The sequence below is a fragment of the Phycodurus eques genome, chromosome 21, assembly GCF_024500275.1.
Source record: "Phycodurus eques isolate BA_2022a chromosome 21, UOR_Pequ_1.1, whole genome shotgun sequence".
NCBI lineage: Eukaryota > Metazoa > Chordata > Actinopteri > Syngnathiformes > Syngnathidae > Phycodurus > Phycodurus eques.
In genome coordinates, this window is record NC_084545.1 from 2,684,782 (window position 1) to 2,698,703 (window position 13,922).

The following is a 13,922-nucleotide window of genomic DNA, read 5'->3' on the forward strand; positions in this document are numbered from 1 at the left end:
GGAGGAAAGGATTGCGACGTGGATTAATGAGGGAAGAGGGTGTTCGTTTTTGAAGATCCTAATTGTCTTTAAGTGTGAATGCGGCATCTGTTTACATTATGCGCCGATTAGCCGGTCAGCGGTCCAGCAACAGTCGTCTACTTTTAAAGTGCGTCTTTCTTCAACATTTTGGCCTCCTGTGCCAAGACGAAACACATGCGCGGCGGGACTTTAAGCCTATTCTTTCTTTTTCTGGCCACAGATTTTTCACAAATGTTAAAACGGCTGCTAAAATACCAGAGAATGCGGTGGTGAAAAAAGGCAGAGGGGGTGAAGTTAAAGTCTCTCCGCTTAAGTATTAGCTTGGCAACGTGACTTTTTTTACGCATCTTCTCCAGACTGATAACTGTCTCTCGGTCCGACTGCCGTTTTCCTGTCAAATCCTCGCACAAAAGCCTCGTTGTCCTTGACTGATGGCACAACCCGAGCTTGCTAAGCCGGAGGCGGCACAGGCGAGGATCTCCTGGCCGCGGGATTCCCTTTCGCGAGTATCCCCGCTAACCCTGCCGACTGAGCCTGGCCGGAGGTGACTGCTACCTGGATCATTCTGGGATCTGGGGAGGAAAGGAGGTCAGAGGAGTTTGCGCAGTCGCATCAAAACTGTTGCGGCCGCTGAGCCGTAGCATGTCCGTCTCAATATCAAAATCTCGCTGACCAAGCTAATCATGCTGAGACTTGGCCAATAAAAGGGTCTAGTTTAAGTCTATTGCAGTTCTAATGTAGCTGTAGTACTAGTTTAGTTCTATTGCAGTTCTAGTTCTAGTATATTTCAAGTGTAGTCTTAGTTTCATTGTAGTCTACTGCAGTTCTAGTTCTAGCACAGTTGTTCTAATGTAGTTTTAATTTAGGTCTAGTATTGGTCAAATGTAATCCCACTTTAGTTCTAATGCTGCTCTTATGTTGTTTTAGTTTAGTCCTAGTATTGTGTTTTCAAGTGTGGTTCTAGTTTACTTTTATTGCAGTCTAGCAAATTTCTACATATAATCTAGTTCAACCCTAGTGGAGTTTTGTTTTGTTGTAGTTCTATTGTTCTAGTTTGAGTATAGTGCAAGTGTAGTTCTATTTTTTTTTTGTAGTCAAGTGTAGTGATATTGTTTATTGTTTATTGTCTAATTTAGATCTAGTTAAGTTCTAGTATTGTTCAAATGTAGTTCTAGTGTAGTTATAGTTTAGTTTTAGTTTTCCCTTCAGCTCCTTAGCCTGGCTGTAGGTGACTAACACCTGGATCACTCTGGAATCCGCAGAGGAGACGAAAGGAGGTCATTGGGGGTTGTTGGGCGGCAAAACCGCTGCGGCGAGCTGATCTCGGGGACCGCCGAGCCGTAGCACGTCCATCCAGCGTCCGTCAATGCGTCCGTCTCAATATCAAAATGCAGCTGACCACTGAACTGAGCGAGCCGGCCGTCGCCGCCGTGGAACGTGATCGGCACAACAACGGCCTCGATGTGCTGACAAGTAATTACAGTGCTCCGCTTCATGTGGACTGCACAAGACATTTCCATTCATCTTCAAGTGTGTGTGTATGTTTTGGATGGAGGAGGAGTAGTGGGGAGGGCTTTGCTGGGGGGGGGGGGGTAGAAAAGTCAAGGAGTGACCCTTGGACAACTTGACAAGAAGAGGCCTGGTGTAGTTCAAGTCAAGTTCGACTTTAGTTTTATTGCAGTTCTAATGTACTTCCAGACTACTGATCAAGTAACTTATCAAGTAACTTGCTCGTGCTAGTGTTGTTCAAGTGTAGTACTAGTGTAATTCTATTCTAGGTGCATTTTAGTGTAATTTATTGCTTGCTGGTACTGCATAGTGTAGTTCAAGTTCTAGTTTAGTCGAGTTTAAGTGTTATTCTAGTGAAGTTTAGTTCTAGTTATAGTATAGTCTAGTGGATTTCAAGTGCAGTTCAAGTTTCTTTTTAGTGCAGTTCTTGTTTCGATCAAATGTAGTTAAATTGCAGTTCTAATATCTTACTAGTTCAAGTATAATTCACGTGTAGTTCAAGAGTTACAACAGTTTAGTATAAGCTTTGCAATTTAGTATAAAGTTAGTATAGATTATAGACAATTATAGTATAGACAATTTAGAATCACTCATCTGCCTAGGATACCTGCTTCCAATTGGGGCTCATTTGAAAAATTATCCATCCATTTTCTGAGCCGCTTCTCCTCACTCGGGTCGCGGCCGTGCTGGAGCCTATCCCAGCTGTCATCGGGCAGGAGGCGGGGTACACCCTGAACTGGTTGCCAGCCAATCGCAGGGCACATAGAAACAAACAACCATTCGCACTCACAGTCATGCCTACGGGCAATTTAGAGTCTCCAATTAATGCATGTTTTTGGGATGTGGGAGGAAACCGGAGTGCCCGGAGAAAACCCACGAAGGCACGGGGAGAACATGCAAACTCCACACAGGCGGGGACGGGGATTGAACCCGGGTCCTCAGAACTGTGAGGCTGACCCTCTAACCAGTCGGCCACCGTGCCCTAGTTCAAGTTCTAGTTTAGTAGAATTCAAGTGTCATTCTTGTGAGGTTCTAGTTCTAGATCGATTATAGTTTGAGTGTGTTTCAAGTTCGGTTTAGTTTAGTTCCAAGATAGTTCATGTGTAGTTCTAGCTTAGTACTGTTGCAGTTCTAATGTACTTGTAGTTCTAGATCAAGTTTAGTTTCATTGTAGTTTAGTTCTGTTCAGAGAAGAGGCGGTCGTGCTTTCAAAGAAAGCCCGAGGTGAGAAGAAACTGGGTAAATTCTAGTGTAGTTCTAGGTCTACTATAGTTCAAGTGTCGTTGTAGTTTAGTATTGGGGTTTGAAAACCAGTGAGTGACCCTCGGAGAGCTTGACAAGAAGAGGCTGGCGTGCCTTCAAAGACAGCCTGAGGTGCGAAGATACGGGGTAAACGTTTGTCTTTGCGACGCCTCAAATGTTGAGCGCGGCAGTGAGGTGCAGTCCCTCGGCAGGAAGAAAAAAGAAGAAGCCCCGGGCGCACTGCAGGCAAACGAAAGGGACGCCTTCCATCCGTGGCCAGCGCCTTTCATCAGGACAGAACAACACGGGGGTCCCGTTGGTCGGGTACACAAGGGATAATCAGATGATCCCCTTTTTACAGCTTATTAGCGGCATCGCTCGCTGACGAGATAGACCCCGATCTGGCATGCGAGCTCCTCTTTGTAGCGCCTCATGACTTGAAGGGTGGGAGCGGAGGAGGGTTCATCAGAGTTTCAAGTGTCTTAAAGTCATGTGACGCGGTCTGGAGAAATAACGGCGGCGCTCGTTAACAATGACGAGATTAAATACGAAGGGGGCTAAAAGAGAATTAAGCAGAATTTCCAGGGAACTTAGCACGTTCAAAGAAGAGCGTTTCGCCGGCGTATCAGCGTGACAACATCTGTCTAGCGCTGTCGTAGTGCTTTCTTTTCTCCCAACTTGCCCGTTTTCTTAATCGCGCCATTCACTCGCGCGCACAAAACACTGCTGATGTTGCGAAGGCTTAAAAGCAAGATTTGCGGCGTCTTCACGACAATAACAATTTGATTATAGCCTCGCTAGCCTCCTTATTAGCAGGATAATCGCTTGTGTGTGTTAGTTAGTTAGTTCAGGCCCATTGCTCATGTTTCTTTGTATAGTTCCAAAGATAAGATGACATCATTGCCTTTGCTCAGCGGGGCACAACTTTAGCTACTTTACACTTCTAATGAGATACAAAAACATGCTGAACATGCTGTTCCTTGCACAATAAAAGGTTGTAGTTCTGGTGCAGTTCTCGTAAACTGCAATTGTAGTCATCGTTTACTTCTATTGCAGTTTCAATGCAGTTTTAGTTTGGTCCTTGTGTAGTTCTAATTTAGGTTTATTGCAGTTTTTATCGTAGTGCTAGTTGTAGTTCTTTTATAGTGTAGGTCTAGTTTAGTTTGATTTCAGTTGTAGTATAGTCGAGTTAGTTGCCTTGACTCAACCTTTGCGGATTGTCATGACCTGGATGATTGAGAATCGACATATATGTAGTTCTAGTTTTAGTGCTATTGCAGTTCTAGGATAGTGCTATTGCAGTTCTAGGATTCTTGATGTTATAGTTTAGTATTGTGTGTAGTGTAGTTCTATGTTTGTAATTCTAGTTAGAGTTAGTGTAGTTCTAGTTTCGTCTATGGCAGTTCTTGGGTAGTTTACTTTCTACTTAAATTGTGGTCTGGTTCAAGTGTAATTCTGGTTTAGTTGTTGTGCTGTTTTATTATGGTTCTATTGTACTTCAAGTATGATTTAATCTAGATGGTTCAAATATAGCTCTCATTTAGCTGTAATGCAGTTCTAGTATATTCTGGTTTAGTTGAGTGCAGGTCAGGTGTACTGTGATGTAAGTTGTAAGTTGTAGTTTAGTCCGGTATATTTTAAATGTAGTACACTTCTGATGAGCTTCAAAGAAATGGTGAACAAAAATGTTCATACTTATTTGTACAAAAGCCTACTAAATGTTCACATACTCTAACAATTTACCTGTGATTAAGGTAAAATTGTTCCATTACAAAGATAATGTCGCTCAGTTTCGATACTAGAGGTATTAATTTGACAATATTAAGAGTGTGGTTGTAATTGAGCTGTTTTGGTTACTTGAGCTGATGAGGACAGGCCGATGAAGCCCGCCGTGATATCTCTATAGCCAAGAGACAAGAAGTCTGCAGCAGGAGAACGCGAGCGGCGGTAGCAGAGGCGGCGGTCGGCAGGGGAGGTGGAGGAGGGGAGGCGTGAGTAACAAAGCCTAAAATGAAGAGAGACATAAAAGAATGGGAGCGCAAGGAGGTCAGGCCCATCACAGGCTTTAGTGTTGCCTTCAAACATGCCTGAGACAGGTGGCAGCTCCAGACAATCTCGGAGCACAGAGCAGCATCCTCTCAGGAGGAGATAAGGGATTCCTCCATGCGGGGCACCCCCATCCCCGACCGTCTCCGGGTTCTCCCTTTGATGTGGCTCCGCCGTCGGCATGACGGGGGACGCTCGGGGCCGCGAGGGCGCACCTTTGGGAAGTGGTGCCCCGGCCCCGGCAACTTTTCAGGTCTCATGAAAGCGCTCCGCCGGTACTTAATCCTCTCCGAGGTTCTTACGCTGAAGCCCCCAGTTCGTCTCCGTGGCCGGGCTGCGGGGAAGCCCAGAGCGCCACCTGCGTGACAAAGAGGCCAAAAATCACCGTGACGCAAGTTCCCCCGTCACTTCTTCCTCACTTCCCCTCACATTCTGCCTCTTGTTTCCCTTGATAGCACCTTGCAATCTTTGCGGATTATTCCGGGGTGGATGCGGTTGACGGGGGGTGCGCTAAATGGATTACAACTTTGTCCTTGTTTTGGAATACGGGGCGAAAACAAGCGATTAGCTTCCAGAGAGAGGATGCAGGAGGGAGAGAGCAGCTGGAATTTAAATCTACTTTTTCTGGTATCGAGTTTTCGTGTAGTCCTAGTTTAGTTATAGCGTGGGTCAAGTGTAGTTTTTTTGAAGGACTAGTTCTAGTGCAGTTCTAGATTTGCCCTATTGCAGGTCTAATGAAGTTCTAATAGTAGTATGGTTCAAGTGTACTACTTGTGTAACTCTGGTTAAGTCCTAATGTTGTTCCAGAATGGGTCAAGTGCAGTTGTAGTGTAGTTTTATTGAAGAACTAGTTCTACTATCACAGTCCACTTTTGTTCTATGGTAGGTCTAATGTAGTTGGAGCTCAGTTTTGAGTGCAGCTCTGATGTAGTTGTAGTTCAGTCCCAGTGGAGTGAAACTGTAGTTGTAATCTAGTTTTACTTGAAGGACTAGTTCTAGTGCATTTCGCGTTGTGGTCTGTTGCAGGACTAATGTAGCTCTAGTTTAGTACTAGTGTAATTTTAGTTTTGTTATATTGCAGGTCCAGTGTACTTGTAGTTTAGTTCTATTTTATTCGTATTTTTTTAGTGCTGGTGTCCTTCAAGCGTAGTTCCATTTTTGTCACGTTGTGGGTGTAACGTACTCCGAGTTGTAGTGTGGTTCAAGTGCAGCTGTAGTTTAGTTCGAGTGAAGTTCTAGTAAATTCACTGATGGTGTAGTGGTGCATTCGCCTGATTTTGGTGCGGGCAGTGTGGGTTCAGTTCCCACTCAGTGATGGTGTGAATGTGAGTGCGAATGGTTGTCCGTGTCTCTATGTACCCTGTGACTGACTGGCGACCAGTTCAGGGTGTAGTCCTCTTTTTTCCTGAAGTCAGCTGCGATAGGCTCCAGCGCCCCGCTCTAATATAGTTCAGAAATAGTCTAACTTAGTTCTATTGCAATCGTAATGTAGTTTTATTCGTGGTTTACTTCTTGTATAGTTCAAGTCAGTCTAGTTCTGGCGTAGTACTAGCGTAGTTCTAGTGCAGTTCCAGTGTCGTAATGTAGTTCTGGTACAATTTTAGTTACCAGGTCGCACTTTTGGCTTTTAATCTCCCTTGTGAATGTCAAACAAGGGTTTCACCAGCAGATACCTGTGAGCGGCTTTATTTAGAAAGATTCTGGCTCGTGTTTTCTCATATCTACGCCATCAGCGATAAGACCGTTTGAGGAGGGAAAGGCCTGGGACGTTTACAAACCCCGTAGACAAAACATCGCCCTTAATTTCGTTGTTAGTTCAGCAATAACTCCGGCCATAAGCGCGGAATGTCGGAACGCGGCCAAATAAGGCCCTGCGAGGTTTGAAATAAAATAGACGTCGCCCGGTGCCGGAGAGTTAACTTGAGGTTTAAATCAACTCGCCTTGTGTCGGAGACGTATCAGCATTTGGAGGGAAGGATCTGTGGGAGATAAAGACTCAGTGGGGGTGGGGGCTGCGTTTTTTTTTTTTTTTTTTTTCAGCTACTAAACTGCTGTGTGAATCTCTCCCAGCTTGGGAGGAAGCGGGGGAGGCATTCGGGCGGAGAGGCCAGCGCATAGCGCTTTGTTCGGCTCCCCCCAGCTTATCCCAATCTGGAGAAATTCAGCAAATGTGGGAGATAGATTGGTGCTCCGCAGAGGCCTGGTGAAATAACCCTCACTCCCTGATCCACAGTGGGATAGATGCTGTGGGGGGGCATGAGAAGGGAGGAGGGGGGGGGGGGCAGATAGTGCCGTGCATGCTGAGTGAGTTCCTCTCTCTGGCAAGACTAGGGTCCTCTCTTCATCCAGTGCTAATTAGGTGATTAGACCTAAAACAATCTAGGTAATCAAGCAAAATCCAAAACTGGGCGGGCTAACTTTGGTGCTCAAGGACCAGCATTTCAGTTTTTAAATAAACAGATGTCCACAAGTTAAAATGTGGAAGTAAAATATTTATTGTTGTTTTTATTTTGAACATAGAGTGAAAAAAAAAAAAAAAAAACTGATGAAAAAAAAACATACAATATTAATATCATCCCATCTTATTGCTCAAAGGTATCGGTCAGCCGAAGGGTTTAATAATCAAATAATAATTAATTCTTATTTGTGTATTTTATTACCTACAACTGATTTAATTATAATTAATGTAACAATTATTCATTGTTTAATTTATTATTTACAATTAATCAATTAACCAATTGAGCTACATTAATAATAAAAAATAATTAATTGATTTAAATTAATCAATAAGGAAATAAGGAAAAATTATAAATAAAATATCAATCATAATAAAAAATAAAGCAACACACTACTACTACTCTTGAGTGTGTGTGTGTGTGTGTACAATCCCAAGTCATCGTACATTTTATTCCCATTTCACTCGCTGCGTCCCGCAAAGCGACAACGTTGTAATTTGAACGTGTGATGATTGACAGACTGACATGTGCCCAAATGACTTCCAGCTAAGTCCGAAATGCCGCACAAACCTGATATTAACTCAAAGTTTTGACCTCCAAACTTAATCACAGCTCTGCGCATTTAGGGCCCAAGCATTTAGCTTGTTTTTTCATCTATTTTTAAACGTCTTTTTTTTTTTTTTTTTGCTGGGATATAGGGATCTTCCTTTCGCAGCGCTATGTTGCTTCAAGTGTAGCTGTAGTTTTACTTTAATTCTAGTGCAGTGCTACACAGATCTGTTGAAGTGCTAGTTCACTTTTTAGTTCTGGGGATGCTATAGTGTAGTTCATGTGCAATTCTAGAACTTATTTCTACTATGCTGTAACCTAGAATTGTAGTACCAGGTTTGCTTGTAGTTCTGGCGCAGTTCTAGTTTAGTTTTAATCTTGTTGTATTCAGGCCTAGTGTTATTTTTGTTCTGATTTTGTATTAATGTAATTTCAGAGGAGTTTTAGTGTAGTTCTCGCACAGCTGTTGCATTAAAATCCACTCAATGTAATTTTAACGGTATTTTATGTTGTTTCATGTAGTTTTAGTGTAGTTCTAGTGCAAGTCTAGTGGTCGTTCTAGTTCCGGTGTATTTCTAGTACAGTTCTCATATTGTTTTAATCTATTTCTAGTGCAGTTGTTGCATAGAAATACATCAAATGCCACTAAATGTAATTTAAATCGCGTTTAAGTGCGGCTCTAGTGAGGTTCTATGTCGTTTTAGTGCAGTTTTCAGACCTGGCTTTCGCCGAGCATGCCTCGGCGCTGAGCTCAGGCATCCCGAGCGAGGTGGCATAATAAAATGTGTCAGCGCCGGGCTTCATATGTTCCACATTAGCAAGTGGCAGACCTCTGGAAGCCGTGCGCTCACTCCGCCCTGCAGCGGCTCTCGACAATTCGTCAGTGGCTCTTTGTGCTCTCGCAGACCAGCGTCGCCCGTGTTCGAGACGCTGAACCTGCGACCGTAAACTCCACGACCATCTGACTTGACAGCGACAAACCGCGGAGGGAAATTGTTCAGGAAAACTTGACTAAGATTTACGACCGGTTACACAGCTCAACGAGGTTAAAAAAAAAAAATAATAATAAAGGAGATTAGAACATTAACACTGCACTCAAACAGGAAAATGAAAACTGCACTTAAATAATGAATCAATCAAAGTGTATTGCCCATAAAAGTTAACAAGGAATAGAACCTAGGATCTGGCAAATGCAAATGTGAAAAATGCTTCAAAAAAAGAGGCTTCAACCTGTTTATTGCCACTCCCAGTTGAAGTTTATTGTCACACTAAACATCAAACAAAGAAAATGACACCTTATGTATTTCAAATAAACACACAGCTTCGCCTTTTGGTCCACTAGCATAATGCTAACGCTAAATAGCATCTAGGGTATGTTGCGGCGCGTTAACCCTTTAAGCGATGGATTGAACACAAAAGGCGCATGAACACGTAGAGAGATAATATAACAGTGCTCACAGTCATACAATATATTCTTTATCCTCTGTGAAGAACATAATATTTGTGCCGTACTGATGAGTTCAGAGGAGTCAAGACGTCTGCATGTGCACAGTTTGACCGTTTAGTTCAGTGTTTCTTTTGCTTACCACTAGAGGGAGCCACATGGGGCTCTTATTTCAATGTGTCGGTGCAAAGGAAAGAAAGGTCTTTGTTCACAATTATCTGTCATTGTGTTCATTGAAATTTTATCAAAAGTGGTATTGGTACGCTGTATGGGTGAGTACTCAAGAGAGAATACTTGTACTGGTGTCAATCTGAAAATAAGTTGTATCGAACAACCCTACATAAAATGTATGGCCAATAACAATGGAATAAAAAGGTGAAACGGAAAAATCTGCAATTAAGAGGGGGATTACAATACAGTACTGCCAATGATGTACTTTAGACTTATTCTTCTTTTGACGCCATTCAAGTGTCCGAGGCAATTACCGTCCCAATTTTAATGGAGGGGAAATTATATTTCGCAGCGTGAAAACTAATGAGGCCTCGTCAAAGTTTGCCTCTAATTGCCTTTACATTAAGACCCACTTGTAATCATGTTTTAATGACTTAAAAACAAGAAAAAAAAGAAAGAACAGTGCTGCTGCACAGAGTGACATCAGGGTCATTAGGAGGAAAAATTTGGATGATGATGAAAAGTCTTGATCAAAACGCTACCCTCAAACTAGCCCCCCAGCCCCCCAACCCCCTCCTCGGCCTCAGATGCCCTTCCTCTTGAATATCCAGAAGAGCGGCTGCAATTTAGCCAAGGCGTAAACACTGAGGCGTCCCCACAGGAAGCTCGGGAGATGGATTGCAGGATGGATCCGGAACCCCCCGCCCCCCACAAGCCTCACAGCTCGAGTGTGTGTGTACCTTCCTCCTGGTGAAACGCGGCTGTTTGCCTGGCTAATGGAGAGCGGCGCTGGCGTAAAAGAGGTGGTCGCCTCTGCTTGGAGAGAGCTCGGTTTAAGTCAAGTCGGGAGCTCGATTTAAATAAACCCACGCGGGCCGCAGGTAGCAGGATGGAGGGAAGAGATAGGCAGTGGCATTCTGGGTAATGCGGTCTCGTCATTTTGTTAGAGAAAGTGTCATCGTTTAGATTTTGAATCAGGGTTTCCAGTAAGAGTTATGGCTTTAAAGTAGAGTTTAAAATCAGGGTTAGGGTTTCTTATTCGAGTTTTGAGCCGGGTAGGGTTCCAAAAAAGGGTTAAGGTTTTAAATTAGGGTTTTAAGACAGAATTTTGGTTTCAAGTTAGGCTTTTAAATCAAGGTTTGACAGAAGGGTTAAGGTTTCAAATTAGGATTTGTAGTCAAGATTAGGATTTCAAACTCAGGTTTACTGTGTCATGTTAGGTTTTTAAATTTGGGTTTCAAGTCAGGTTAGGTTTGCAAACAATTATGGTTACGGTTATGGTTTCAGGTTAGGGTTTTAAAGCAAGGTTAGGGTTCCAAACTAGGCTTAGGAGTTAGGGTTGCAAGCGTGGGCTTGGGTTTCAAGTTAGGGTTTCAAGAAAGGTTATGGTTGCAAACCTGGGTGAGGGGTTCAAAATAGGGGTTTACATTTTCAAGCCAAGGTAAGGGTTTGTAATTAAGGTTTCAAGTCAGGATTAAAGTTTCAATCTAGGGATTCAAACAAGGGTTAGGTTTTTCAAAATAGGTTCTCGTTAGGGTTTCTAACGATAGTTGGGGTTTGAAATTAAGGCTGTGAGCCAGGGTTCGGGTTTCAAATGAGGATTTCCAGCCTTGTTTCGATTTTCCAGGCTGGCTTAAGGCTTCCAAGATCCCATCAGACAGACGTGTCTGACGTTCAAACACGCAATGGTCCACATGCTCGAATGACTTTGTTGTGGGGGAACACCTTTAGAATAAAAAAAACGAGGCTTTGGAGAAACGAGAGAAGAGAAAGAGAGAGCTTTTTTCTTTATTATGCAGGCTCCCTCGTTTTAGTCATCCAGGTTTTCAATAAATAGGTGAGTGATGAGGTAAATGAACCTGAACGCTCCTCCTCCTCCTCTTCTTCCTTCTTATAAAGCGTCGCTTGTTGAGCTGTCGGCCACCTGCCATTGCCCCGCCAGATGTTTCCCCCCGCCAACAAAATGTAAAAAAAATAATACATTTTAAAAAATGTACATATTGGGAAAAAAAAAAAAAAAAAAAACAAGCATACTGATCTGAGCATCAGAGCCACGCTGCGTGAAGGTATGCAGATGTTGACACAAGCTTGGCCTCGGGGCGCTGCAGCTTGGCAGAAGGCTCACATTCAAGCGACACGTGCGCTCGCTCTCTTTGCGTGTGTATGAATGAAGGTGTGTGCATGTGTGTGTGTGAATGAAGATGAACCGTGTTTGTTTTATGTAAAGGTGGAATATCATCATTTGTTGTTGCTGTTGAACCCCTTCCAAGTTTCACAAGTGGACCCGCCTGGTGATTCAGAGGCTCGTCGCAGCTTGTCCGCTTGTTGACACGCGTACACACACACACACATGCGCGCGTGTGCTTTTAACACGGCGGTGTGAGTGCAAGTGAAGGTTACGGCGTTGTGTGTGTGACGAGTGAAAGAAAAATAGAAAGTCTCGTTTTGCTCTGTTTAACAGCTTTTCTCTGTGTTGTGTGTTTGAAGCAGGCCTCATTCAGGATAGTTTGGAAAATGGGCATTTTTGTCTGAATTTTGCCATTGTTTTTGCAAATTGTGGTGTAGGTTTCTGAAAATGGACTTTAGGAAATTAAATGTTGTTTTGGGGAGCCAAATTATAATTGTTATCATAAAAAAAAGGTTTTGTATTTTGTTAATGTATCGTAATTGGTATTCATTTCTGTCAGATTCAATTTATTATCATTATTCATAAACCTTTTATTTGATCATTTTCATTATATTCCTTCTCTCGTGGGCTGGGTCAAATCACAGTGCCACTGCCGAAATTCAACTTAAGCAAGCTTCTTTGCAAATGACTGTGGGGAACATACAGGACTTCCTACACTTTGCTAACCATTCTTGGTCGTGAAGATTTTGTGCTTATTGACTAAAATGTTCTTACGGTTTGGTTTTATACCGCCACCTGTTTCTCTGGCTTGCACTCGACAGCCTGCAACTTAGAATCCAACCATTCAGTATCGTTTGTTTTTGTGCTTTGCAGCTGCACCGCAGTTCTTCCCGGCCTTTCACCCGCCGGTGCCCATCGACGACAGGCACGCGCAGGGTCGCTACATCTACGAGCCTTCGCCCGTACCCCCTCTCCACGTGTAAGTACTACAGTGAAGCCCCGTTTATCTTGGAGGATATGTTCCAGACCCCCGTTTAACATACACCGAGCAGCAATATGTACAAAGAGAGAATGCAACTAAACAGAATTCAACTTAATATATCGTAATAGGGTTAGGGTTAGGGTTAGGTTACCTAAAATAATATCCCTAACCCTACACATACAAACAGACCATATAACAACACTCGCAAACGTATATCCTCTCTCCTCTGTGGGAACGACGACTATTACTGGAGCTTCGTTGGGAACCATCTCTGCCTCTCCTGCTTGCTGTTAACGAGAATTAGCATCTTTATTGTCATGACACAGATGCGGCGTCATTCCTGCTCGGCATTTTTTATATTCGGACTTGCCTGTATCCTGTAAAAACACGTGAAAATCGATTGCTTAAAAATCCGCTCAATGGGAATGAAATGGCGAGGCAAGACTGTACACACACACATGTACACACACACGCACGTGTACACACACACAGCGACAAGGCCCTTTAATGACAATAGGAATTGCACTCCCGAGCTTCTTTCCGCCTCCCGGGTGCCTGTGGGATCAAAGGGCAGCGGCGAGTACACGCGCAACACGATCCGCGCGTCAGACACGCGCAAATGAACATGTGTCAGGGAAGCCGGGCGAGAGGCGTGGGACCCCCGGAGCATGTGATCCTCATAAGAGCTGCTCATCAACTGGGACTGCGCTAACACGCACACACGCTCGTGACACATGTGCTCGCCGCCCCCTCGCTCCCCTCGGTCACGTGACCATAAGCCGCCAAACGTAAATCCAGGTAAATACGCGGTGTCACGCCTCACCATAGCCAGGTGTATTGATTTATATTTCCCACAATATGCTTCAATGGTGATGTTGCCCTTTCAAATACGAAGATCATTGACACAATACTGTTATAGATCAAAGATAAACCACAAGGGCCTTAACTTGGATGGAAAATACATGAAAATTCAAAGTGTCAAATCTTGACTATTATTCTAGGACAAGAAAAGATTGTCATTTTTATTTTGGGAGATTCTTACTGACATATTTTAATATGTTGTAATATATTTCTATTTTAGTATGTATTGTCTTTCTTTCATTTTTATATATTTATATATTTTTAATTTTAAGTCACACTGCATATTAATGAATATCAATCAATCCATATAAAGTACAAATGCATATTGTTCAGTGTCTTAACATATGAGACACAAAAATACATGCACAATTCAACAAATATCCTAAAACACGTATTAACAATGTTAATGTTATTTTTTTATTAAATAAATGACACAGCGAGGCTTTGCTAAATTTTGTTTACTGCCTCTGCTACTAAAAACAATTTACTTCATAGCATAAAATAATCCCTTTT

General features: G+C 43.0%; 1 protein-coding gene across 2 annotated transcripts in view; it reads left to right on the plus strand.

Annotated features, from left to right (window-relative positions):
- The window catches only part of gli3 (GLI family zinc finger 3), a 116,182-nt gene that overhangs the window by 49,302 nt on the left and 52,958 nt on the right, over window positions 1-13,922 (plus strand). For both annotated transcript variants that reach the window (XM_061666573.1, XM_061666574.1), the window contains exon 4: window positions 12,440-12,545. In XM_061666573.1, coding sequence (XP_061522557.1) covers window positions 12,440-12,545 — 106 coding nt within the window. The remainder of the gene's footprint in view (window positions 1-12,439; window positions 12,546-13,922) is intronic.